Source organism: Phyllostomus hastatus, unplaced genomic scaffold, assembly GCF_019186645.2.
Source record: "Phyllostomus hastatus isolate PE091 unplaced genomic scaffold, TTU_PhHast_1.1 phas_scaffold_385, whole genome shotgun sequence".
Taxonomy (NCBI): domain Eukaryota; kingdom Metazoa; phylum Chordata; class Mammalia; order Chiroptera; family Phyllostomidae; genus Phyllostomus; species Phyllostomus hastatus.
In genome coordinates this window covers 12,442,572-12,469,003 of record NW_025334026.1, presented here as the reverse complement: position 1 = coordinate 12,469,003, position 26,432 = coordinate 12,442,572, and the positions used below count along the sequence as shown (strand labels likewise).

The 26,432-nt window shown below is 56.4% G+C and overlaps 1 protein-coding gene across 2 annotated transcripts in view; it reads left to right on the top strand.

The window, feature by feature from the left end:
• The window catches only part of CLIP2 (CAP-Gly domain containing linker protein 2), a 69,448-nt gene that overhangs the window by 20,838 nt on the left and 22,178 nt on the right, over positions 1 to 26,432 (top strand). For both annotated transcript variants that reach the window (XM_045819399.1, XM_045819400.1), the window contains exons 3-8: positions 12,146 to 12,699; positions 20,281 to 20,405; positions 21,867 to 22,080; positions 22,714 to 22,911; positions 24,079 to 24,182; positions 26,065 to 26,125. In XM_045819399.1, coding sequence (XP_045675355.1) covers positions 12,146 to 12,699; positions 20,281 to 20,405; positions 21,867 to 22,080; positions 22,714 to 22,911; positions 24,079 to 24,182; positions 26,065 to 26,125 — 1,256 coding nt within the window. The remainder of the gene's footprint in view (positions 1 to 12,145; positions 12,700 to 20,280; positions 20,406 to 21,866; positions 22,081 to 22,713; positions 22,912 to 24,078; positions 24,183 to 26,064; positions 26,126 to 26,432) is intronic.

The following is a 26,432-nucleotide window of genomic DNA, read 5'->3' as shown; positions in this document are numbered from 1 at the left end:
GCTATGATTAGACTGCAGCCATCCAGGTGAGAAGCTGTCCGTCTCATCTGATTGGCACAGAAGCTTGGGGAGAGGAAAACAGCCAGAGGCCAGACTGGGAAATCTGGGCTGTGGGTTGGGTCAAGGAAAGTTTGAGCCAAAGGCCTGGTCCAGGCCAAACCAGGCAGAGCCAGGTCCCTGGCAGAACCAAACAACCAGTGTGACAGGGCGAGGAAGCTGTGCGGTGCGGCCCGCAGGGGACCGACACAGGCAGGTCTGCCCAGCACCGCCTTGTTCGAAGCGAAGGCCCAGACTTCCCCTCCAAGGTGGCAGGTCTTCCTGTGCTAATGGAAGGCACTCCTGAGCCACGAGAAGGAGCCAGGCAAGAGAAAACTAGACGGGAGAGAACAAGTGTGGCAGAGGCAGAAGTGAACTACGCTTGTGACACAGGGAGACAAGGCTGGGTAGAGAGGAGGGTGGAGGAGGCTGGGGAGGGCGGCAGAGGCGGGTGATGCAGGGCAGGGGTTTAAGAGTGATGGGAGCTGCTGGACGATGTCAGCAGAGCAACAACTGGACGTATGTATCCCTCGGGCCCCATGTGCGAACGGGCTGCGGGGGCAGGGGGGTCCGTGACACATGGTCACCCCGGCAGGGATGCCTGCACTCACTGCAGGGCTCTAAGAGGTCAAAGGGCTGACCACCACCATGAGCGGGCCATCAGGCAAGACTTCCTGGAGGAAGCCTGAAAGAGCGGGGCCTTGAGAATAGGGCAGTGTAAGTGGTGGAGGGGAAAGGACTTGCAGGCCGCAGGAAAGAGCATGGGCAAAGGCACCAGGTGGGCTCGGCTTGGTCCAGTGGGGATGCGGGTGGCAGTGGCCGTTGTGTGATCCACTTCCTGGAGAAGGGCGCCAGCCAGGCCTGCCCCTGACTGTCTTCTCTACTGCAGAGGGCCCCGTAGCACCTCCTGGGTTCTTTCCTCGGTGCTCCCCACTGCGCAGGAGTGGCCTGAATCTGGCTCTGATCTACTAAGATGTGCTGTGCCCCTGGAAGAGTTCCTTAACCTCTCTGAGCCACTAATGGGATAATAAAACATCTCTCTGATGAGATCAAGTCCGTTAGGAAACTGAAATGCCTGTAGGCACGAAACTCATTAAATTTCTTTTCCTTCCATCCATCCATAATCTCATTATAGAAAACCCTGAAAGTGGAAGAGAAGAAACTCCCCTCCGTGGAACCTCATCACCACCACCACTGTGATCTATATCCTTCCAGGCTGTTTTCCTGCTGCACACATTGTTTCAAGTAGCGAAGTCGTAGGTTGCACCCATATCTGCATCTTCCTTTTCCACGTGGTTGTGCCTGTGGTGGTTTTGCTGTCCTTTTGAGCAGCTGCATAGCAGTCCCTGGAGGGAATGGGGATGGAGCACACCGTTGCTTCCTGGTCACAGTGCACAGTGGCCTGGGAGCCCCTGAGGGTGGAGACTGGGTGGTCTGACTTGGCCTGAGCCCCTTGCCCAGAAGGCTGTTCCAGAGAAAGGAGGTGCCTCCATGAATGTCCTATTGATTACAGAGCCACGCCCTGCACCCCATGTGGGCATGAGAGGCTGCAGCTGGGCCTGGTGGTGTCCTCTCTCCTCTGGCACCAGCTGCCTTTGCAGACGCCCAAGCTGGGGGAGGGAGTGGAGAGCTGGGAGAGTTGGCAAAGGCAGAGAAACCCTTTGGGAGGGGGAGGGAGATTTCTGCCATCCAGGGCTGCTTTTGTCCCTGCTCCAGGTCTCAGTAACAAGAGTCTCTGGAGAGATGGGGCAGGTGGAAGCACCAGGGCAGGACTGTGCCCCCACCCACTCTCGTTGGCCCTCAGCTCCCTCCCCCATCCCCTGGAACTGGCCATCTGTGCTCTGAGTTGCTGGAGGGAGGTGCCAGCCCCACTGGAGGCTGGGATCCTGTGTGAGGGGCACCTGGGCACTGAGCGATGGGTCTGGCCAGGGCTGGAGCTTGCTTGGAGATGGAGGACAGTGAAAAGCTGGAGTCTGTTCTGGGAATCGGGGCAGTGGCTGCCTCCCAAAGCATGAGCTCAGCCTCCTGGCAGAGGGTCTGGCCAAGGGCTGGGGCTGGACTGGTGCCCCCACCCCTGCCCCATGGAGATGGGTGGGCCTGTGTCGGTCCCCAGAGCTGTGACACACAGGGAGCGGCAGAGACGAGGGTACCATTGGAAGACCATTGGAAGGGGTGTCTTATATACTAGGAGGTGGCCCAGAGGTGGTCAGAGCAGGCGTGCAGGAGGGCAGTCTCGGATCCCCTGTGGGCAAAGGCCTGGGTGGGGCAGCGTGCTCAGGGACAGCCCAGCTGGACAAGATGGAGCACCTGGAGGCTGTTTCGGATCAGGAAGTCAGGGAGGGGCTTGCTCAGGAGGTGACATTGGTGCAAAGATCTGAGTGACAGGAGCCAAAGATATGAGGTCAGGGGAAGAGCTGAAGACAGGCAATAGTGGCTACAAGGCCCTGAGGTTTGAGGTGTCTGAGGACCAGAGGACATCTTGGGTGGACAGGGTGGGGGGTGGGGATCACGGATGGGCCAGGGCAGGAGGCAGGGCCCAGGTGGAAATTGGGGAGCTGTGACTGGGGCCACCTGGGGGTTGGAATCTGGCCTGGGCCCCAGAGGGACGGGGGTTCAGGCCTCCAGAGGGCAGCTCAGGACTGCTGCTGGCGAACGGCCCTCCCTTCAGGCCAGGGGCAGCCTGCAGTGGCTGGGCAGGGCCTGGCGCTGCCCTGCAGGCATGGAGAGGCAGGGGCTGTGTGCAGCACACTGTGCTCAGGGGCCCTCAGCCCTTCCGTGAGGCTCACGTCTGAGCCTTGGGTCAGAGCAGGCCAGGCTGGGGGGTCTCTCTTGGCTCCAACAAGAAGTGCTGACTGCAGTGACCTGGGGGCAACTCAGAGTGCAGCTGATAGAGGGGACAGGCCAGAGGCCACTGTCGAGCTCCCTCTGCCCTTGCTCCTCCGACGGGGCAGGCAGGTTCTTGAAGGACCTTTGCCGTCCTCTGCACTGTGGCCCAGCCCCAGAGATGCCCTGCGCAGGAGGGAAGACATTTGACACTGACTATGTCCCAAGCAGGCTGCGCAGCAGGCATCTTATATCACGTGCATTTCTCGTTGACAACCTGGTGAGATAAGCACTCTTCTCTCCATTTTAAAGATAAGAAAACTGAGGTCTGGAGCTCTCAGCTGAGCTACCCAGAGTTACAGGGTCAGAGAGAGGCGGGGCTGGGTCTCAGGGGCTGGGTCTCAAGCTGGCTCAGGCCACTGGCACCTGCTGTCCCACCCCAGAGGTGGGGTGCCTGGGGCCCCAAGTTCAGTCCCAGCTGCACACACTCAGCTCACGCCCCGGGCAGGTGGGCCGGGTGGGAGGAGTGGGCTGTTCTGATTAGGTTGGTCATGGCTGTCCCCCAGTGTGCCTTCAGCCTTCCCTCACGCTGCTGACCCCGGACATAGGGTCAAGGAAGAGTGCGTGGGATTCCCCCTCAGACGGGGAGCCAGCTGCTCGGGGTGAGATTCACTACCTGTATCTTGATTTCCCCAAAAGGGCCCACACAGGGCCGGTCCCAGAGCTCTGAGGTCTGGCTTACTGAGTTGGGCCCAGACACCCCTGCACCCTCTGGGGGCTCCAGATGTGGCAGCCAGCGTGACCTGCCCCAGATGCAGCCCCCAGAGCTGGCCTCTACTCTTAGTCCCTGACCCCACCCCGCTCCATCCCCAGAGGATTGCCTTTCACCTTGGTGCCCACGCTCCCTGGGAGGACAGGAGGCGTATGCCCATTTTAAGCGACGTGGCCTGGGTGCTGCGCAAACCTGGGCAGAACCAGGACCACTTCCAGTCCTGGCTCCCGCAGAGCCAGCCCAGCCCCAGGCAGCACTCACTGCCTTCAAGGTCAGCCTCTCCGGCTCTCCCCAACCACATCCTAAACTTTTTAATGGCATCAGGATGGGGAAAGCCAAGCCAGCTTTCTTGTGGCTGGGCTGTGGGGGGAGGGGGGAGCCAAGCCTCCTAATGCTCCTGACGTCGCTGGTATTGATCCAGGGGTGGGGGCCCGGCTGCCAGCACTGCCTGCCGTGTGTGGCCGCAGCGGGGCTTCTCCATGGGGAGCTGGCTCTGCTCCTTCCAGGGTAAGCCACCCTCGTATTCCTTCCTGGGACCCTGGCTGAGTCGGCTGGGTGGGGCTTCACCCTCCTGATTTGGGAGTAGGGGGACCAGAGGGGGACTTCTGAGTTCCATCTGACTCAGGAGGGATGATGAGCAATCATCCCTGGGCCTGAGGCCCTTGTGGTCCCTTCTCCAGGGATGGCTGGCTGGAGGCGGCACAGCGGGGGGTGCCCAGTGCCTGTGATGGCCAGATGGGGTGGGCCCTGCCTTGGTCAGGGTGGGCTGGGAGGGGTGGACTCAGCCCTCCCTGGAGGCCATATTGGTGGGTGTCATCAGGACGGACATCAGGTGAACTGGGCTGGGGGTCTCACGGTGGGAGAGCCGGCTCCCTTGAGGAGTGCCACGGGGGCCTCATCCCTTCCCTCATGACCTAGGCCATGAGCACCTGCTGGGGAGGGGGGTCTTAGAGCAGAAAGCAGCTTCGGGGTGTGTGGGCATTTGTGTATGTTGCCTTCGGGCCAGCAGGGAGGGCAGCTCAGCATCCTGGCTAGCCTGCATTTCAGCGTGGTCCCCAGGCTCTGAGGATGGAAAGGGGAGGTGGTATTGTGTTGGGGGGGTGCAGGTGCACACTCTCGCATCCCGGGAGACAGGCTCTGCAGACCAGGGAAGAATGGGGCCCTGCGGGGTGGCTGCCAGCAAGGGCCTTCGGAGCTGGTCTGATGGGCCGGCAGGGCTGGTTTCTTCAGGCGACACAGAGGAGGAGGCTGCACTTGGGGCTGGGTGACCGTGCTCTGCCTGGGACAGCCCTGGGTTGCTCCTGTGGTCTTGGAATGGTGCTGTGTTGGTTACACCCCTTTCTCTCCAAGGTGCCTGGTTCTGGCTGATGCATCCTGTGGTCACCTTATTTATAGTCCCTCCTAAGTGGCCCCAGGGCACGTTCAAGGCTCTGGAAAGTCCCGCAGCAGCACAACTTTAACTTTGTTTAAGCCACTGGTTCTCCAGCTCGTGTGAGTTTGGAGATTAAAGTGTTTTTCATTATACGGTTAACGTCCTGTTGAACCGTGTTCTGTGGGACGTTTAGAAACTGACCGGCTGGCTCCTCAGGCGACCAGGTCCTAGCACAGTCTGCCTTGGTCCCTCTGGGCTCTCGGGGGCAGAGGGCACCCTTCGCAGCATTTCTGTCCCTGTGGGTCCCTGCAAAGGCTCACTTGTGTTTTTCCAAATTGATTCCCTTTTGTCCTGTTCCCTGCGTCCCCACACCCCTAGCCCCCGGCATTCGTGCCTCAGCGCTGTGCGTGGGGACACTCCCAAACCTTGCTTCCTCCTTGTCATGTCAGAAGCACTTTCCCTCGTAAGAGTTATTTTTAAAGGTTGCTTGATAATCAACTGTGTGTCTTTAAAGAAGCAGAAGTAAGTCAGCATATAGGCAGTAGCTAAGGCTTCAGGAGGGGTTTGGATAATAGAGGAGCTTACTGTAGGTCAGGGTCCCCAGATACTGGCCGGAGAAGGACATTTCTCCTGCCTCTCGCTGCTCCCCACCTGCTCTCGGTGCTTCTCTGTCTCCTCTTCCTTCCCTTATTCATGGGGCACATAGGGAACTCCGGCGGGTCTCAGGGGGGCCGCCCATCCAGGGCGTGGGCCGGGCTGGGACTGGTGGTGTGGTGGCGCCAAGCCATGCGGGCTCACAAGAACCAGTTGTGAAATTGGAGGAATTTTATCAGCCAGTTGTTAAACACAGCCGCTATTTTTAAAAATCAGATTCTATGGGCTTACAATTAAATAAATTCTATTAAAAACATAGGTAACATTAAAAACTCATGGCTTAACAGTAGTACTTCTGCTCATGTTTATACCACTAATACTTCTGTTATTTCACTACTATTCACCAATAGTAAGATTTATAATATCTGTGTTTTTGAGGTTATTTATTCTATGGTGGAAATAGTATATAATGATGTCTCCTACTCTGTGTTCAGTGATAGATAGCATGCTGGTAGTTTGAAATTGGCCATGGTGGGGGAATTTACACCATGGAAATTGGCCAACACTACAAATCAGGCTATGCATTTATTTTTCTCCCAGAGAGCTGGCGCGCACCACTGGCCAGAACACAGGTGGGAAGGGGAGTGCGCGGAGACGGCCTGCGGGGGAGGACCACCGGGGCACGCAGGGAGGCCCCCAGTCTGTGGGGAGATCAGGGAGCTTTCAGAGGAGGGTGGACAGCAGGGCAGGACCCACAGGCCCGGGAAGGAACCACCGCCCTGTAGGGAGGGGGCAGCAGTATCCTCCCACGAGCGGTGTCCATAGCGGAGAGGGGCCGGGCGCTGAGGGTCAGGGAGGGCCTGGGAAGCAGAGTCTCAGTGGGTGGAGCCACTTCCTTCTAGATGAATCTAGATGGAAAAATACCCACCTCGAGAAGCGCAGAATGCCAAGTAATAGCTAAACACGGCCCTGCTTGTCTTTTTAGCTATGCCTATAGATGCATGTACACGCGCAAGATGGAGGCCAGAAAAACATACGTCAAGGTGTTAACTGTTACGTTTGTGTGATGGAACTACTGGTGCTTTAGTTTTTTTCAAAAATCAGTAACCTCTGTTTTCTAATTTTTCTGCAGCGGACATAAATGATCTGTGTAATAAACCTTTAACTAGAGAGAGGGAAAGAGACTGGGTGGAGGGGGAAGCTGCTGTTTTGTGGGCTGGGGGTGTGGATGCCTCTGTTGGGAGAGGGCAGGGCAGGGAGGCAAGTCCAGGGGAGACCAAAGGGTGGTGGGTGTTTGCTCCTAAAGAGAGAAGAGGTTTGTTTGTTTTTCAAAAGATTTTATTTATTTTTAGGAGGGGAAGGGAAGGAGAAAGAGAGGGAGAGAAACATCAATGTGTGGTTGTCTCTCACATGCCTTCTACTGAGGACCTGGCCCACAACTCAGGCATGTGCCCTGACTGGGAATCGAACTGGCGACCCTTTGGTTCGCAGGCCTGTGCTCAATCCACTGAGCTACACTAGCCAGGGAGAGAAGAGGGTTTTTAGCTTTCTTCTAGAACAGCAATTTTCAACTGGTGTGCTACACGAATTTTTATAACATGCAGTACTTGTCTGTTTAGTCAGGGGCACTGACCTCTCTTCCCTTAGGTTGTCTAATAAAAAACATGACAACAGCCAACACAACAGCTGCCTGGTGTCACTGAATCAAAATTTTACCTATTTTTTTGTCAGGTTGGTTAAAAAATATATTTTTTGGTGTGCCTCGGAATTTTATTAATTAGTTTATTTGTGCCGTGAGATGAAAAAAGTTGAAAAGCGCTGTTCTGCAAACACGGGAGAGACAGGGAGGGCTCCAGGAGGTGCGGGCTCGAAGGGTGGCTATGGCAACCGAAGCTGCCTGGAGTGAGCCTCCTTTTCCCACCGAAGGGACGCCAGCACCTACGGACACGGAGCTTCTGCGCACCCAGCGCAGGGCCGCCGTGGCTCCTGCTTCTGCGAATGGGCCTGGCCCTGAGCAGTCAGCTCAGCGGGCACGGGGGCTGCGACCTGGCACCAGGCTGGGCGCTGGAGAGGAAGCCAAGCCCTCTGGAGCTGTGGGTTAAGTCAGGGCGGCAGACGTGCGCGGGTGAAGATGGGGAGTAACCCCCTGGAAGAATAAAGGGGTAGAGGGTGATGTGGGTGGGCCGGCTTGTAGATGAAGCGGTCAGGGACGGTCAGGGACGGCTTCCCTGGGGAAGTGAGGGGCAAGCTCTGGGGCCGTCTGGGGCCGAGGCTGGGGAGGTGCTCCTACCCCAACCAGCCCTGAGCCTTCTCAAGCCTGAGCCCTCAGATCTCGGTCCCTTCCTCAGGTGGCCAGCCCAGCTATAGCTGTGTTCCTCTTGTTCTCCGCACGCCACCGCCCTGCTGGGCCCGAGTTTTGTCATGCCCGACCTCCCCAGCATGACACTCGGTGCCCAGTAAAGGGGGTCCCTGCTGGCTGAGGTTCGGCAGGCGTGGAAAAGACCTGCCTCCACCTCCCCAAGCAAGGCAGGACTTGAGCCCCTGTGGAAGGAGGGAAGGGGGCCTTCTTATCTGGGTCCCCCTTCCACTGTTGGACCAGGCTACCAGCTGCTGCCACTCCGCACCATGTCCATTAGCCCTTTTCACCAGAGTTCTACTTTGAACTTGAAACCGGCAATAAATTCCCTCATGCCTGCGTCTGGGAAGGAAGGGATCAGCTGCTCCTGTGAGGTTTAAATCTGTCGCTACCCTTTGCTTTCTTGGTGGTTTGCTGAGCTGCTGCCGCTCTGTACAGGAACTCGGAGGGAGCAAAGCCCACACTCCGGCTCAGGTCCCAGAGCCTGCCTCAGAGCCGTGCAGGTGCGGCCAGGTCCCTCCGACAGCTCTGAGTACTCACAACACCTCCTCCAGGAGGAGAGGTGGCACCCACAGAATATCGCTGCCGGCCGGGACCCTGGCTGTTTCTGACATAGTTCTTTGCTGTCCCGTGGGGAAACCGAGGCCCAGATATGGGACGGGACCTGGCCGGGCCTGGCCAGTGTGTTATAATGGCTCCCTGGGGGGAAGGGGGCCCTGTAGGGGTTTGCCATGCCTTCTCCACCTCAGGCCACTGAAAGCTCCCCGGTGTGAGAGGGGGTTTGACAAGGGTCTGCCCTTGTGAGACGGACGGGCAGCCAAGGGCACCAAAGAGGAAAAATGGAACGAAACACCCGAGCAGGGTTGCCCCGGGCTTGTGACCTGGATTTCAGCAGCTGTTGAAACAACTGGTCCTGGGCCTGGGGCCCCTAGAGGGGAGGGGTGGGGAAGAAAGGAGAATACCTGAGGTTCTGCTGGGCTGGGACAGCTGGGGAGGAGGACAGCTGAGTAGGCAGCTTTTTGCCAAGAATAGCCAAGAAAAACGGAGTCCCCCCAACCTGGGACTCTCCTTTGTTCTTTAAGCGAAAGGTCAGGCAGGGAAAAAGGTTCTCACCTGGGCCACAGCTGTTCAGTTCAGTGAGCAGGGGTCACGCAGCCCTCGTCGCAGGGGAGTGCCTAGAAGTGGGTGTGGGACGGCGCTGACGCCTGCCAGGTAACTTGGGGCAAGTTTCATAACCTCTTGTTTTCTTTTTCTTTCTTTCTTTCTTTCTTTCTTTCTTTCTTTCTTTCTTTCTTTCTTTCTTTCTTTCTTTCTTTCTTTCTTTTCTCTTTTTCTTAGAGAGGGGAAGGGAGGGAGAAAGAGGAGAGAAGCATCCATGCATGAGAGAAACATTGACCTCATTGATAGGTTGCCTGTCCCACACCCCCAAATGGGTACCTGGCCTACAACCCAGGCATGTGCCCTGACTGGGAATCGAACCAGCAACCCTTTGGTTCTCAGGCTGGCACTCAACGCACTGAGCCACACCAGCCAGGGCATAACCTCTGTTTTCTAATCTGCGAGATAAGAATATAATATATAAAAAGTCCCTAGTCCCTTGGGATCATGCAGTAGGCACTTTATAATGGTAGCTGCCGTTTTAATAAAACATTGACACCTCATTGTTGGTGGGCCCCACAGGCTCCTTGGGCATTGTTACCATGGGGCTGGAGTCCAGGGCACCACCTAACTTGTGACCTCCTTCCCCTCTGGCTCCTTTTCAGAGCAGTGCTGCCTAAGGAAGGTGCCCACCTGCCCCAGTGAGGTGGACAGCCACTGTGGGGAGTGGGCAGCATTCCCAGATCCCAGCAGAAGCTCCTTGTGGCACAGGATTGTCCCGGATCTGGACCGAGGACTCCCAGGAGCTCGGCCCAGGCTCAGGGAACCAGCAGGACTGGGCCTGTCTTGGCCAACTTACACTCGGCCTCTGCTGTCTGTTTTACTCAGACAGCAGGGGCAGAGCCACTAGCCCAAGGTCACCAGAACCTTCCTGGAGGCCCTTCTTCTGCCTCCTGGACCTTTTGTGGCTTTTCACTGTTTTCTAGTCCCTTAGTTTTTGTATAACTTGTGCTCACGAAAATAACAATAGTCAGCACTCATGGGCACGTGTGTAGGCCAGGCTGGCACCGTCCCTGCAGTCACACCTCGGCCCAGGGCCGCGTGCAGGCGAGGAGGCACAGGCAGCGCCGGGGAAGCCGGGCTCGAGAGCAGGTCTGTGGGGCGCCAGGGCCCACTCCCTCCGCCTCACGGGATCTCGGTTGCAGAAGAGAGCCTTGGGGCCCCCAACCAGGGTCCCACTCAGGGTCCTCCTCTGAACAAGAAACGGAAGGGGACTTCCTTACATAGGGAGAAGTAAAAGATGAGGTTATTTCCTGAGTGTAGGGAACTGTAGGGTTCAGCCGGATTCCGGGGGAAAGAAGTCCATTCAGAGGAGTCCGAGATTTGAGGTGACTGCAGTTTGGGGCCAGGCCTGGCGGGTGCTTGGTGCACAGTTGTTAGATGACTGGAAGTGCCCTGTACCCGGAGCCTGAGCCTTCAGTCAGAGCCCGGCCCTGCTGCTCGCTGCTGAGGAGCTCAGAGAAGGCACCTGGCATCTCTGAACCCCAGTGTCCTCCTCGGTAAAACTGGGACGGCACAGTCACTTTGCAGGATTAGCTGTGAGGGTCAGGTGAGCTGCTATGTGTCAGCCTCTTGGCGCAGAGCCTCCGTGGTGGGTGTGGTGGGTGTGGTGACGGTGCTGATGAACAAACTCAGCAGCGGAGCTCACTCATATCCCAGCAGCCCAGCTCACAGGTGAGAGCTGGCCCCCTTTCCCTCCCGGTCAGGACCCCCGTCCTGGCCGCCCAGGCCTGGCAGCCACGTGCTTTCCCACCACCACTGCCAGTGCCCAGGGGGGAACCTTCCTGCTGGCCTCGTGTGTGGGGCCTGCCTAGGTTGGGTGTGGCTTCCTGGTCCCTGGAAGCTCTGTTCTTAGGGGTTGGCTTCCAGCCCTGAGGTGGTATCAAGTTAGACCTGGGCCCAGGGCTCCTTGGCCTTGGATGAAAGGAGGACTCAGGTGGGAGCTGCGGCCCTTTGCCCCCTCCACAGGCTATCCGTGGAAAGGACCAGAAACATAGGCATCTCTGATGGGGGAGTCTCAGTATCTGCTCGCCTCCTGTCCCCATCCATGTTTCACAAGCCCATCAGCCTCTGGAGTAGGGGAGGAGAAAGATGAGACCTCCTTCCGCTCGATGCTTGGTCTGGCAGGCAGGAAGGGCAGCCTCCAGACCTTGAGGTGCACACAGGCAGGCGTCCTGAGCTCCCGCCTAGCCAGGAGCGTAGGGCCCAGAGCCAGACACACACGGAGCATGGTGGGGTCATTACCTGAGTGACCGGGAGCAAGTCACTTCCCTTCCCTTCCTTTTCGGTGTCTGGGGCACACTGGAGACTGGGAGGCAGGCTCTCCTGGAGTTCAAGTCCCATTTCTGTTGTGGCCTTGGCAAAGCCCTTACCTCTCTAAGCCTCAGGGTCTGCTTCCTATAAGGAGGGCAGGGGACCCAGTTCAGGCCAGAGAGTCCCAAGTTCAGTCCTAGGAATGAGGTTACGCACCTGCTCCCTCCTCCCTCCCACTTTTCCTGGTCTCTGCAGCCCTGGGGCTTCAGGCTTGGGAGGGAGGGGGGGCATGAGGGGAGGCTTGAGGCTGGAGTCAGAGGGTTTTCCTGGCTCTCCCTTTCTCTGCTCCAAGATGTCTGTGGCTGTGGCCAGCTGTCAAGGAACAGGTGGGGAGCCCTTTCGTGGGTCCCAGGGCTGTCTGGAGAAGAGGATGGAGGGCACTGAGACCACTCCCAAGGTGTGAGCCCACCTAGGGAGAGAGGCGGCAGCTTGTGACCCTCAATAATGGGTTCACTCTTGGCCTTTGAGTTTGAATGACCCTGAGCAATGGAAAGTATTGCTTCTGAGGAGGCAGTTTCCTGAGCTTTTAATCCTTAGAACTTTCCAGAGGGGTTGCACAAGTAGAGAGAGACGGGACTGCTCAAGGCCCACCTGGAATGAGACCTTGGCTCAGGGCCACACTGCCAGCTGTACTTGCCTCAGTTTCCCCACCAGGTGGCCGGCTCTGACACCCTCCAGCTCGCACCCAGCCCTAACCTCTGCCTCTCTGCTCGCCCCACAGGCTCCCCCCTGCACAAGCAGGCCTCGGGCCCCTCCGCCGTGGCCGCACCTGTCGCTGCCGAGAAGCCTGGCCCGAAGGCAGCCGAGGTGGGCGATGACTTCGTGGGGGACTTTGAGGTGGGCGAGCGGGTGTGGGTGAACGGTGTGAAGCCAGGCGTGGTGCAGTACCTGGGCGAGACGCAGTTCGCGCCCGGCCAGTGGGCGGGCGTGGTGCTGGACGAGCCCGTGGGCAAGAATGACGGTGCCGTGGGCGGAGTGCGCTACTTCGAGTGCCCGGCCCTGCAGGGCATCTTCACGCGGCCCTCCAAGCTGACCCGGCAGCCCACCGCCGAGGGCTCGGGCAGCGACGCCCACTCCGTGGAGTCGCTGACCGCCCAGAACTTGTCGCTGCACTCGGGCACGGCCACGCCCCCGCTGACCAGCCGCGTCATCCCCCTTCGGGAGAGCGTCCTCAACAGCTCTGTCAAGACAGGCAACGAGTCGGGCTCCAACCTCTCGGACAGTGGCTCCGTGAAGCGGGGCGACAAGGACCTGCGCCTGGGAGACCGAGTACTGGTGAGTCCCTTTCCCCAACCGCTGCACCCCATGCGGGCAAGCTGGACCCTGGGGGCTGGCAGGGAGGGGACTCTGGGGCTCGGGTAGGGTCCAAGCCAGGCTGCCCACTCCTTGTTAGAGCCACACAGAGGGACCAGGGAGACAACAGATTAAGTGGGCTCTGCAGACTGTCATTCTGTGACCCTGGGCAGGCGTCGTAACCTTTCTGAGCCTGTTTTCCCATCTATAAAATGGGAATTTTAATAGTACCTCCCTCATAAGTTAAAATGCATTAACAAGTGTATTGCTTTTACATGGTGCCTGATGCTTAGTGTTAGCTGTCGTTGATAATATCCACTTACCTAGGCCACCATCGTGGATGTGCCAGGCCTACACTGGAAAAGGCCAGGGACCAGGGTGCTCAAGACCCCGGCCGAGGTTCGGGTGATTGGTTCAGACACCTAATGAACTATAGTGGAGAGTGCTCGGTGTTGCTGTGGAGAAGGGAACTGGGCTGCAGGAACTGAAGGGCTCTCTAGCCAAGTCTTCCTACCAGGGGTCCCCTCTTCTCTGGTGCTCCCAGCAGTTGGGGCCAGGTTGGAAGGGGGCAGTGGCCCCCAAGTCCTTCAGAGCCTGGATCCATCCTTCTACAGTCTGAATGCAGGATTGTTTTCCTGGCACTTGCTGTGAACCAGACCTGGGCTAGGAGTGGCAAGGTACACAGAATAAGGCCGTGACCTGCTGTGCCAGATCCAGGGCCCGGGTGGCCAGGTGGCTCCGGGCTGACCCTGTCCTTCCGGGCTGACCCTGTCCTGTCCCAGACCCTGTCCGGGCTGACCCTGACACACCGCACTTCCCAGAATAGTGTTACTTGAGTGTTGGAGATCGTGTCCCACGCTGCCTGAGACAGAGCTTCCGGCGCAGTTTGGAGTTGTGCTTTGGGCTGCAGGATCACCTCTCGTTTTCAGAGTCTCCCATGAAAGCAAACGTTGCATTTCACAGACTGAGGCCTGAGACTCAGAGACTGGAGTCTCCCATAGCACACAGGGTGGAAGCAGCCGAGCTGGGCCCACAGGCCGGCTGCCCTGTCCTGGCCTTCCGCACCCTCTGCCCCTCCACAGCCCCAGTACAAACACAGATCACCAGTCAGGCTAGTGCCTGAAATTCCCCCAGCACCGATCTGCTCTGCTCCGCCCAATGTCCTCTTCTGAAACCCTCCCTCCCCGAGTTCTCTCAAAGCTTGGCCTGGGCAAGTTTGGGGTCTTGCTCTAGATAAGCATTCAAGGGTCCTGGGTGTCTGGGGTGGGAGCTCCTGGCAGAGGTGGGAGCAGAGAGGCGAAGTGACTTGTCCGAAGTCATACAGCTTTTTATACCATGCCAGGCAGATCTGAGGCAGAACCCAGGCCGGTGGGAGCCTGGTACCCCAGGCCAGCTCTAAATTTCCTTCTGCCTTGGGTAGCCCTCCACCGCCTTTGGTCCTGGACACTTTCCAGGCCTGGGTAATGGTGTAGAGGGGTCTTAGCTGCCTGGCTGACCCAAGACAGAGATCTGCCATGCGTGTCTGCCTTGGGGCCTGCAGGACCCCCAGGGCATGGTCCTGAAAGCCCTTCCTGAGTGGTGGTCTGTCGGCAGGGGTTTTTGGGAGGTCGGTTTCAGAGGTAGCATGGCCTGGTGTGACAGCCTCAGGGGCCAGCCATGCAGCCACCAGTTTAGGATTGAGGTTATGGAAGATAAGACATTCCAGGTTGCAATTACAGAGAAGCAGGAACCAAGAGGGCAGGCTGAGACTTGGTGACAGGAAGGGTTAGGAAGACACTCTCACCGGAGGGTCATTGACCGGTGAGAGCCGATGTAGACTCATAGACCGGCCTGCTGGGGCAGGAGCCACCAGGCCCTGTTTGTTGTATGGTTGAGGATGGTGAGGCTCAGAGAGGGCCAGTACTGGCTCAGAGCCACCCAGCAGACCATAGGCAAGGCTGGGATGGGGACTCGGGGCTTCTGCCTACCAGCCCAGGAATGTTGCCTGTATCCTCCACCTTTAGTGTGTCCAGCAGTCTGGGTAGGGGAATGGAAATGTCTTGGTCCCCTACAGTTGACAGTACGGGGTACAGTCAGCAAGGAACAGAGAAAGCTATCTCAGGAAGGAAGAGGCTTGGCTGGCTGCTTGTGATTCCAAGAGGTGCCCCAGGGCCAAAGCCCCAAGGAGACAGATGTCAGCACCAGGTGGTGGGAGGGGTCTCTGACCCCCAAAGACGTCAGCTGGCAGATGGGTTGCCATGGTACATTGGGTTCTCCGGAAGTGGTTGCTGAGGTGGGTCTGGGGTGCAGATGCTTATTAGGGATTTTAGTGTCTGTGGAAGATGGACAGAAGAAATCAGACTACAGTGCAGACCAGACGGGCCTTGGCCAACCAGGGGGCATGCTGGAGCGAGACTGTCCATCATAGCACCCCGTGTGGAGCCTAGGTGTCTGGCCTTTCTGGCCCTGTGTCGCTCAGTCCCCAGGTGTCGCAGCCCCAGCAAGGGCGTCATCTCTGGTGAGGGGGTCCTGCAGCAAAGGCCAGTCCCCTGGGGCTCAACACAGGGCTGCAAGGCCTTCCTTGAGACAGGATCTGCGTGGAGCATCTCCACACAGGTGAAGTCTCTGCCCCTTCACGTACTGGCCACAGAGGCATCCTGAGAGGAATGGGCCAAGGGACCTTTTCAAAGGACCACCTGTATTGCGGGCACCTACTCTCTGCATATCTGCAAGCTCCTAGCCAAGACCAGGCCAGCCTTGCAGATAACTCAGTGTGCACCCACCCACCGGGCAGTCTGCCCCGCTGACCCTTCCCCGCTGGGCCTTCCCCGCTGGGCCGCTGCGTTCTCCATAGGGCTGCGTCCCTCCAGGCTGGCCTGGTTAGGTATGGGAACAGTGTCCTGAGAGATGGCTTCCCACCTGAGGGGAGAAGGGGCCCACAGTGGGGGGCCTGGGAGCTGAGCCCAGCTGGGGTTGAGGGGGCAGCAGAGTGAGGCTGGCCGGACTTTCCTGCTCGATTGCTCTGAACCTCAGCCTCTTCATCCAGGAACAGGGTGCACTGCCCGCCTTAGTGAGTTTCAAATTCAGTTCTCCGTGCCTGGCGTGTAGTCAGCCCTTAGGAAATGGTGGGAGTGGAGCAAGTTTGAATTAGGGAGCTGGTCCCTTTCAGGTACACCTGGGGCATGCTTAGGGGTGGCTGACAAAGTAACAGTTAGAAAGTCATACCTGGGTTCAGATAAACATGGTAGATAAACACATTTACTTTCCTCTCCCGTGAACTGTACTAGAAAAACAGTGAAGGGATTTTTTTAAAAAAGATATTAGCCCCGACTGGTATAGCTCAGTTGGTTGGGCACCATCCTATAAACCTAAAGATCATGGGTTCGATTCCTGGTCAGAGCACATGCTTGAATTGTAGGTTTTGTTCCTGGTCAGGGTGCATATGAGAGGCAACCATCAATGTTTCTTTCTTACATTGATGTTTCTCTCCCTTTCTTTCTCTCCCCCTGTCCTTTTCGCTAAAATCAATAAGTATGTCCTCAGGGGAGGGTAAAATAAATAAATATTGAGTTGGCCAAAAAGTTCATTTTTTCCCATAAGATGGCTCTAGTAGCCCTTAGTTGTAACTTCATTTGAAACAGTTTTGTTAGATTGTATTGTGGCAGCTGTCATGCCAGTGTACATTAAAAAAAAACTTATCAAAATGGTGAATTTTTGTGCAGTCATTTTAATATTAAAGATGGAAGAAAATATGCAATATTTTTGGCGTATCATGCTTCATTATTCCAAGAAAGGTAAAAATGCAACTGAAATGCAAAAAAAAAAAAAAGATTTGTGTAGTGTATGGAGAAGGTACTGTGACTGATCAAACGTGTCAAAAGCGGTTTGTGAAGTTTCATGCTAGAGATTTGTCTCATTGGACAATGTTCTGCGGTTGGGGAGACCCGATGAAGTTGATAGCGATCAAATTAAGACATTAATTGAGAACAATCTGTGTTGTACCACACAGGAGACAGCTGACACACTCAAGCCAAATCAATAAAGTTATCAGTGAAAATGAAAATGTGTCTTTTATTTTATGGAAAAAATCACAGACTTTCTGGCCAACCCAATAAAAAAATAAGGTATTGAACCCTCACGGACAAAGAACGCAGGAGAGGAGAGGCAGAAATGAAACCACACCCAGCACTGTGGAGCCCACAGGCAGCAGGAGGGAAGCAGAGAAGCCGTCCAGGGTTCTCTCAGGAACCCCGGGGTCGGGAATCGGCTGCGGGGCGGCCTCTGGAAACGGGGTTGATGTCAGGGCCAGAAACCAGAGAACCAGTCGGAAGTGTCTCTCGCTTCCCCATCCCTGCTCATCCCTGCTCCCTTCTACCCAGTGACCGTCCCTCTGTCCCTCTAGCAGACAGATGTCTGGGATGGACACTTTGTCTCCTGAGAGGGCCAGGAGTCTTTGCCTGGAGGAATCCCAGGCATGCTGGCCTGAAAAATGAGGATTAAATGAATGTTTCTGTCCTGAAGGCTGAGCCCCTTTCCCTACCGGCCTCTCCCTCCCTCTCCTCCTGGGATGCTGGCTGCTGAGCCTCTGCCCTGCCTGCTGGAGAGCACGAGAAGCTTCTCTGGGAAGAACAGCTGGTCTTTTTTGAAACGAGAAGCAATATACCCACGAAATCCTAGCAGAACACCACTGAATGTGTGAATATGAATATTCGGGGAACAGAAGAGCTCTGGGAGATGGAAGATCTGATTACAGATATGAGAAACTCTGCGGAAGTATCAGAGGATACATTTAAGGAAATCTCCCAGAGAACAGAACCACAATGTGCAGAACAGGAGAGAAGAGTGTAACTCTCAGAAAATCTGTTCAGTAGATCCAACTTCAGTGGGAGTGGTTGGAGCAAGGGGTCAGAGGAAAGAAGGAGGGGAGTCACGTAAGCACTCAAGAAAAGCCCCCAGGATTGATAAGGGTTCCTTGGCTGGAAGGACCCATGGGAGCCCAGGGAAGGGGGCGGGAAGAGGCCCACACTAATTGAACACCGCACAGCCCTGGGACACAGAGAGAGCCCTGCGGGTTTCCAGGGTGGCAACAGGCTCACACAAAGGATCGGGACTCAGAACGGCTTTGAGCTTCTCAACGGCAACACTGGATTCTTAGAACACACAGAGGGAGCCTTTGAAATTCTGAAGGAAGAGATCCAGCCAAACTCGTTTACCAGTGAGTGTAGCAAGAGAATCGAAAGCGGGTGTTCATACAACTTGGAGGTGAATGTTCACGGCAACATGATTCATAATAACCATGGTGGGAACAAGCCAAGTGTCCATCGGTGGCTGAATGGATGAACAAAAAGTGGTGTAATCCATACAAGGGAATATTGTTTGGCCATAAAAAGGAACAGAGTACTGACATCAATAAACATGGATGCTAAACGAAAGAAGTCAGACACAGAGGTTACCTGTTGTATGGTTCCACTTGCGGGAAACACCCAGAATATGCAAATACGCAAAACTCTCAAGACAGAAAGTAGACCAGTGGATGGCGGGGGCGGGGGTGGGGGAGCCAGGCGGCGACTGCTGCTGGGCACGGAGTTGCTTTCTGGTGTGATGAAGGTGTTCTGGACCTGGATCGCAGCGGTGGCTGTGAATGTGCTAGAAGCCACCGGACTGTACACTATGAAATGGTGAAGTTTATTTTATGTGAATTTACCCCCCCCCCAAAATGAGGATAGACCATTTTCAGTAATGCAAAGGCTCATATATTTTATTTCCTCGTGCACTTTTTCTTAGGAGACTATGGGAGGATTTGCTCTACCAAAATAAGAGAGTATCCTAGGAAAAGCGAAGACATAGGACCCAGGAAACCCTGGGGTCCAGCACAGGAGAAAGGCAAAGGGGTTTCTCAGAGTGATGGTGGTGAGAAGCCCCAGGCCGTAGCCCCCAGCTGAGGGGCCGGGAACCAGTCCGTCGGCAGCGGAAAAGTCCTCTTCGGAAAGAGCTGGGTGGAACTCCCAATGCCTCTGGACATCCTGGCAGGAGAGTTAGACTGTTGAAAGAGTTTGGGTTGAAGTAGAGTTAAGTCCACGAAAACTAGGCAAGCAAACAATCATACAAGACAGTTATTATCTGTAGGGTAAAAGTTGCGCAGGAAAGGAACAGCGAGTGCAGTCTCCTGTTCCTTTTGGGAGGCGTGTTTACGCGGTCACGGCACTGTAAACCCGGTCCAGTCACATTAAGACAGCTCCTCGTGCAACGAGGCGGGCGGCCCGGAGGCGGGTGTGATGCAGTGGTGATGGGGACCTAACACCGCCCTTCCTTGATGGGACGGCGATGAATGGCACCCACAATTGAAAAGGCAAGAAGGAACAATATAAGCATGTTATTTAGAAGTATGGAGGTAAAATACCAAAAAATTCAGCTTAAAGAGTTAATAAAGTTTTGCTTTTGGAGAAAGGTAGAGAAACTTCTAGGATTTTTTAAGGTTTTGGGAGCATTTGACTCTATGTATAAATAATTTTAATTTTGAAAATATAACTGTTTTATAGTAATATTCATACTAGCCTGTCCTGTGAGGTTTTTTTTCCACCTGTGATAAAATACACATTACATAAAATTTACTTTCTTAACCATTAAATGTACAATTCAGTAGGGTTAAGTATATTCACATTGTCATGCAACCAACCGATCTATACATCTTTCTCATCAAGTAAAACTGAAACTCTGTTCCCATTAAACTATAACTCTTTGTTTCCTTCTTCCTGCCAGCCCCTGGCAACCATCCTTTGAACCATTTTTAAGAATAAAATTTGCCCTGGCTTCTGTGGCTCAGTGGATTGAGCACTGGCCTATGAACTGAAAGGTCGCTGGTTTGATTCCTGGTCAAGGCACATGCCTGGGTTGTGGGCCAGGCCCCAGTTGAAGGCGTGGAAGAGACAAGCAGTCAGTGTTTCTCTCACACATCGATGTTTCTCTCCCTCTCGTTCTCCCTCCGTCCCCTCTTTCTAAGAATAAATAAAATCTTTAAAAAAGAAAAAAAAAGTAGCCCTGGCTGGCGTAGCTCAGTGGATTGAGCACGGGCTGCAAACCAAAGTGTCCCAGGTTCGATTCCCAGCCAGGGTACATGACTGGGTTGCAGGCCATAACCCCCAGCAACCGCACATTGATGTTTCTCTCTCTCTCTCTTTCTCTCTCTCTCTCTCTCTCCCTCCCTTCCCTCTCTAAAAATAAATAAATAAAATCTTAAAAAAAAAAAAAGAATAAAATTTATTGAGACACTGCACATGCAGCACTTAATCCTCACAAACACCCTTTCTATAGGTGAAGTTGCTGAAGGTCAGTCAGGTAACTTGCCCAAGCTCACACAGCAGAGGGCGAATGCAGGCCTGCCTCCAAAGCTCTCATGTGGGACAGCCCTGGGAAGCGCTGGTTATACCTGTGTCCCTCCCAGCCGTCCTTAGGCCTTCCCCCTCCTCACTGCTGGTGCCCCTCTCTCTTACAGGAAGGGAGGGATGGAGTGGGCCTGGGCCCCTGCACCATCTCTGCCTGTGCCCATTGTATCCTCTAGACCTGAGTCTCCCTGTGTGCCAACAGGTTGGCGGGACAAAGACTGGCGTGGTGCGGTACGTGGGGGAGACGGACTTTGCCAAGGGCGAGTGGTGTGGCGTAGAGCTGGACGAGCCCCTTGGGAAGAATGATGGGGCAGTGGCGGGCACCAGGTATGGTGGGCTTCCCCCAGGGGTGTGGGCGGGGGCTTCTCTTTGCCTGGGATGGGGACAGGGGACCGGGATGGAGCATCTGAGGAGGCCAGTGTGGAGCATGCGGGTGGCTGTGCCAGACAGCACAGTGTAGATGCTGCCTCCGTCCTCCGTCACAGCAGCACAGGGGGCAGGTAGGGGACTGTCATCCCCCGTGGAGGCCAGAGAGGCCATGCTGATGGCCACGTGGAGTTGGGGTGCAGGTGCTAGGAGGGGCGGTGGTCTCTGCCTGCGGGGATTTCCGGGGTGACACAGGCAGTCACACAGCAAACTGTGCGCTGCAACCAGGGGTGGGCTCACAGCTGGTTCCCGGTTCTTCGCCGTCTCTGATTAGAGGGAATTGACTGCTGGGAGTGCTGGGAATGCTTGCAGAGACCTCTTCATGCTCTGCCCACAGGAGCTCAGGCACGACTGCTTTGCAAGAGGGTCTAGGGCTGTGTCTGGGCCCATTTCGGTGGGTGGGGTGGGGTGCAGTGATACTGTGGGTGAACAGTGTCGGGGATGTGGGGCCAAGGCCAAGTGGCCTGCATGCATGCATGGCTGTCCCTGGGCTAGATTCTGTGGCCAGAGAGGCTGTGACCGCTCTGAGAAGGAAGGTGTATTAGGCTGGGGGGATGGCCCAAGCACAGGCCTTAGTGTGGGAAGAAGAGGGATGGGGAGGCACTTTCAAGGTGAGTCAGAAACTGGATGGGGCTGGCCCCTCTGGTCCTGTGTAGGATCCTTGAGCAGAGAGATTTCAAGAGAAGAAGACCACCCAGAGTTTCCATAACAACACTTTGCCTTCCTGTTTTCATGACATATTTCTCTCAACTTGTGCTTTCTGAATTCAGGGGCAGGCTGGGTGGCAGCCCCCACCCCACTGCACAGTGTCTCTCTCAGGCTCTTGCCTCTATGGAGGGAACTCCATGGGTGGTCCAAGGGCAGCCACGAGAGTGGGGCTGCAGACATGGCTGGTGGCCTCTGCATGTTGTGTGGGAGCCAAGCATAGTCGGCTTTAGAGCCCAGTAAGCTAGGGGGTCCAGTCCCAGCTTTGCCACTTGACGTGCTGTGTGACTGTGGGTAAGTTACTTAACCTCTCTGAGCCAAAGCCTCCTTGTCTGTGAAATGTAGGTAATAGCAGAGTGGTTGGGGGCTTGTAATGAGCATTCATGAAAAGGGACTGGCACAGAGTTCAGTCATTGTTATTTCCAAACCTCCCCCCATCCCCAAAAAAAAAGCCCAACAGCTGTTCACAACTGCAGAGAATCTCAGACCCTACTTGCCTCTGTTCCCTTTCTGGGAGTCCCATCTATTGGGCTTTGGGTCTGGGTGATTGGGCCGCTAGGGTGAGCCCCTCTGCTGGGCTCTGAGAGGTGGGGGAGGCGGGCAAGGCTCCAGGCTGTGTGGCCATCATGGCAACGTGGGTCCCTCTTGCTTCCCCAGGTACTTCCAGTGCCCACCCAAGTTTGGTCTCTTTGCGCCCATCCACAAGGTGATCCGCATCGGCTTCCCATCCACCAGCCCGGCCAAGGCCAAGAAGACCAAGCGTATGGCCATGGGTGTGTCAGCGCTGACCCACAGTCCCAGCAGCTCCTCCATCAGCTCCGTCAGCTCCGTGGCTTCCTCCGTGGGGGGCCGGCCTAGCCGCAGTGGCCTGGTGAGGGCGGGGCTGGGGAGGGGGACCCTGGGGTGTGTGTGCGGGTCGAAGACAGAGGGATCCAGGTGTCCCAGTCTGTCCCTGTCTTGCACTAGCTCCAGGCATCCTCAGTTTGGAGTTTTTGAACAAAGATTAAAGTGTATTTCTTTTGACAAAGGAAATTGATCCATTTACATTATCATTATTTTTATGTCACTGATTTGTCAGTAGCCTAAGCCCTTTCGTTGGAGTTAATGCTTAACAGAGTCATACAGATGCAGGGCAGGTCACGCAGGTGCAGGGCAGGGGGTTTAAAAAGTTGCCGAAGCCGCCCTGGGTGAGGGGAAGAGGTGAGGCCACGCCTCTGGGCAGAGGGCCTTCTATCCAAGCCCAGTCCAGGATGGAAGGTTCCTCCTGGCCCCGGAGAAGGGAGCCCCCCTTGAGTCCGAGCCTTAGCTGTGACTCCCCTGGGAGGGGTTGTTTCCTGAATCTGAAATAGTGGACTTCCCCTGCATAAGTAGGCGGGGGCACTAGCAGGAGGAGGAGCAGGACCCTGGGCATCCAGGCACTTGGGCCCCCCACCTGTGGGGTAGCTGCGGGTTATCTGGATGGTGCTTGATCCCTGAGTCCTGCCTGCGCTCTGCCTTTCCGCAGCTCACGGAGACCTCTTCGCGCTACGCCCGCAAGATCTCAGGCACAACTGCCTTGCAAGAGGCCCTGAAGGAGAAGCAGCAGCACATTGAGCAGCTGCTGGCTGAACGGGACCTGGAGCGGGCCGAGGTGGCCAAGGCCACGAGCCACATCTGTGAGGTGGAGAAGGAAATCGCCCTGCTCAAGGCGCAGCACGAGCAGGTGGGTGCGCAGGCGGGGTGGCGGGCACCTGCAGGGCGCCAGCAGCCTCCTTGGGCCAGGCGTGTTGTCACTCACACCCAGGGTGGAGAACTTGTGTGTGCAGAGAAGACCCTTCCTTCCTCCTCGAGAATGCCCTTCCAGTGGATAGGTACGCGTACTTTAAGAACCTGGATACGGCCCTGGCTGGGTGCCTCCGTTGGTTGGAGTGTCATCCAATACACCAAAAAGGCTGTGGGTTTGATCCTGGGTCAGGGCACATACGTAGGTTGGAGGTTAGATTCCCAGTCAGGGCGACTAACCAATGTTTCTCTCTCACATCACTGTTTCTCCATCTGCCACTTTCTCTCTCTCTCCCTTCCCTCCGCACTTCCTCTTTCTCTAAAATCAATAAATATATCATTGGGTGAGGATTAAAAAAAATAACAGAACCTGTATATCAATTGTCTCCTGCTTTTTTCTACGTCCTTAGTTTGAGCATTTTCTAGGTCGCAGCAAAGTCTCCCCTGCTTGAACAGCTGCACCACCATCTGCCCCGGCTGCAGCCTTGTCAGCCCTTGCTGTTGTTTAAACTGTTTCCAATGTCTCACTTTTTCTAAATAATACTCTTGTGTGCATTTTTTTGGTATACAACTGTCCACACTTCAGACTGTGCTTCCCAGCAGATTTGTGGGTTGGATTTCAGTGAAGTCAGCCCTCGCCCGTGGCCTTGAGCCACCTGCTGTCACATGTCTGCTCTTCCTTGATGTTTGTCACCTTCCTGAGAGCCCCATCCGGGCTCTTGTCCCCATTCAGGGCCAGTTCACCCCTCCCTGGGGTACCGGCATTAATAAAGCCAAGCTCGCACGTGTGCTGTGACAGGGGCCTTCACAAGATGACAGTATTTAGGCCCTTGGGGGTTGGGGGAGGTGGCGGATATTGGGGTGGTAGGTATGGGAGCAGGTGGACTTGAGGTTTCCACTGGGTGAGACACTCAGCTGGGCCTGCCCCTCACGTCAGGCCCACGGTCCATGTCCACCTTGGGCTGGTAGGGCAGGTGGGGTGGCTGGGGTTCCAGGCCCAGCTCCTCGTACCACCCCTGCTCCTTCCCACCCTCCCCCAGGTCTGGGGACCTGGTGCCTGGTCCCCAGAAGCAGGATGACCCTGTTTTGGCCCTTGCTTGGGGCCCAGTATGTTGCAGAAGCAGAGGAGAAGCTGCAGCGGGCCCGGCTGCTGGTGGAGAGCGTGCGGAAGGAGAAGGTGGACCTGTCCAACCAGCTGGAGGAGGAGAGAAGGTATGCGCTGCCCCTGCCTGCTCCTGGGCAGACGTTCTTACTCTGCCTCCTTAAGGGTGACAAGGAAGAGCACGGGCTCGGGACCAGCAGGCCCAGGCCAGATCCTGCCTCCACCACGCACAGGCCGTGTCACCTGGACAAGTGGCGTGAGCTGCGCAGGCCTCCGTCATCCGTCTGTAAAGCAGGGTGGTGATTCCTGTCTCCACACGCTGCTGGGAGGACGTACAAGATGATTCCATAAAGCACCCAGCATGATGCCGAGCACAGGGCGACACCACGTTTCTTCCCAGCGGCGGGGTTCACTGTTCCGGCCTTGCACAGCCTGGGCAGCCTCCCATGAGGAGGATGCCTGGGGAGGGGTTGGCTCTCATGCCCAGTGCTCCTGGGGAGACACGCACCGTGAAGAAGACCCAGTGTCCCCACCCCTTGAGCCAGCTCAGGTCCACAGAGCACCCCTCTGGGCCAGGTTCCGTGCATGGAGCTCATAGCTGCTGCCCAGAGGCTTTATTTCCATTCACGTATCAAGAGACTTGGAGAAGCCGCAGCAGAAGGCTGCTGGGAACGCCTCGCACCTGGGTGTGAGCCCCATGCCACGTGCTTTACATCGAGTCTCAGTCTTACTGTTAGCCTAGGAGACGGGTGATAGTGCCTGTCCTGGGTGAGGAACTGAGCTCAGAGCTGGGAGGGGACCGGCCTGTTCATTGTGCTGCTGATTCTTTCTGCCCAGGCAGGCCGGCTGGTGGGGATGGGCTTCTGGCCTGGTTTGGTCCCGGGGCGTCTGGTGGATCAGAGCTGACAGGGGACAGGGATTCCCGTGGCCCAGGAGCCTCTCTTTGTCTCCTGGCTGACACATTTCTGCGGCTTCCTCCCCTTCCCCATGCAGCTGGCGGCCTCCACCCACGGCCCCTCTGCCTCTCCACGTCTCCGCCTCTCTGCCTCTCCATCCCTCCGCCTCCATGGGCAGTTTCGGGGCTGCCTGCTAGGCATGTGCCCCATAGGCTGTCATTGCCATCTGACTGGGGAGAGGAGGTCTTGTTTCTCTCTGCCTGAGATGCTCCTCAGGGCCCACACATCTGGTTCCCATGGTAACACACGTCTGATGCCGACAAACAAAAACAGACTTTTAAAACACTGTGGGAGTTGTGTTCAGGAAGGGCCTGGGTGCAAGTCCCAACATTGTATTATACTTGTTGGGTGACCTTGGGCAGGTTCCTTGCCCTTTCTGGGCCTCAGTTTTCCTCATCCGGGTGCTGGGAGCTGTCAGGAGGCCCCAGTAAGAGCAGCTTTCTGAGCTGTGATGTACCTGTGGCGTCTCTCCTGGGGTGTTTGGCATGCGGGTGGGTGAATGGCTCCCCCTGAGGGTAGCCCCCTCCACATCAGGGCGCAGTGGGGGCTGGGACTCTGGGCCCCGATTTTGAGGCCTGTGGATGAGTGCGGAGTCAGCAGGGTAAAAAGCCTGCCTATTCTCCTCCCCCAGCCCTGTCCCATGTGGCAGCGTCTGTTCCCTGCAGTGATGAAAACCGAGTGGTCGCTAGCATTGCTCCGCTTCCATTTCAGTCGTTCTTCCATTTATTCCCACAGCCGCCCTGGGGGGGAGGGAGGGGCAGGGTTGCATTAAACACTCTCAGTGGAGAGTGGAGAGTGGAGCTCCCCGTCTCTGCCTGGGGCCCAGCTCAGGCGGTTGGGAGGGCTGGGGGTCTGCAGGAGGCTCTGCTCTGTCAGCCACGTGGCTTCGGGCAGGTGCCTGCGCCACCGGGACGGCGCCTTCCCCGTGGCCTGAGCGCGGAGTCTGGGCGTCTGTGGCCTCGCCTGTTTGCCACTGCTGGCTTGGGGAAGCCCACCTACCTGGGCAAAGTCTGCTCATCCGCCTCTTCCCCCGCAGGAAGGTGGAGGACCTGCAGTTCCGAGTGGAGGAGGAGTCCATCACCAAGGGAGACCTGGAGGTAACAGCCAAAGGCCCTGCCCCTGGCTTGCATGGCACCCCAGGCCCAGCCCTTAGAGGACCAGTGGCCATGAGGTCCAGGCAGCAACCCCGGGCCTCCTGGGAGGGGGGCTTTGGGCATTGGGAGGGAGAAATGAAGAAGGATCGAGGGCTATACCCCGGGAGAGTGGGGCGGGGGGTAGGTCATGAGAGACTCGGGTGTCATAGGTGGGAGTGGCTCAGCTCTAGGAGCCCGAGTGACCGTGCTTCCCGTGTTGGCCACTGGGTGGGGTGGACCAGGCATCTACAGGGCCAGGCCCGAGGATGTA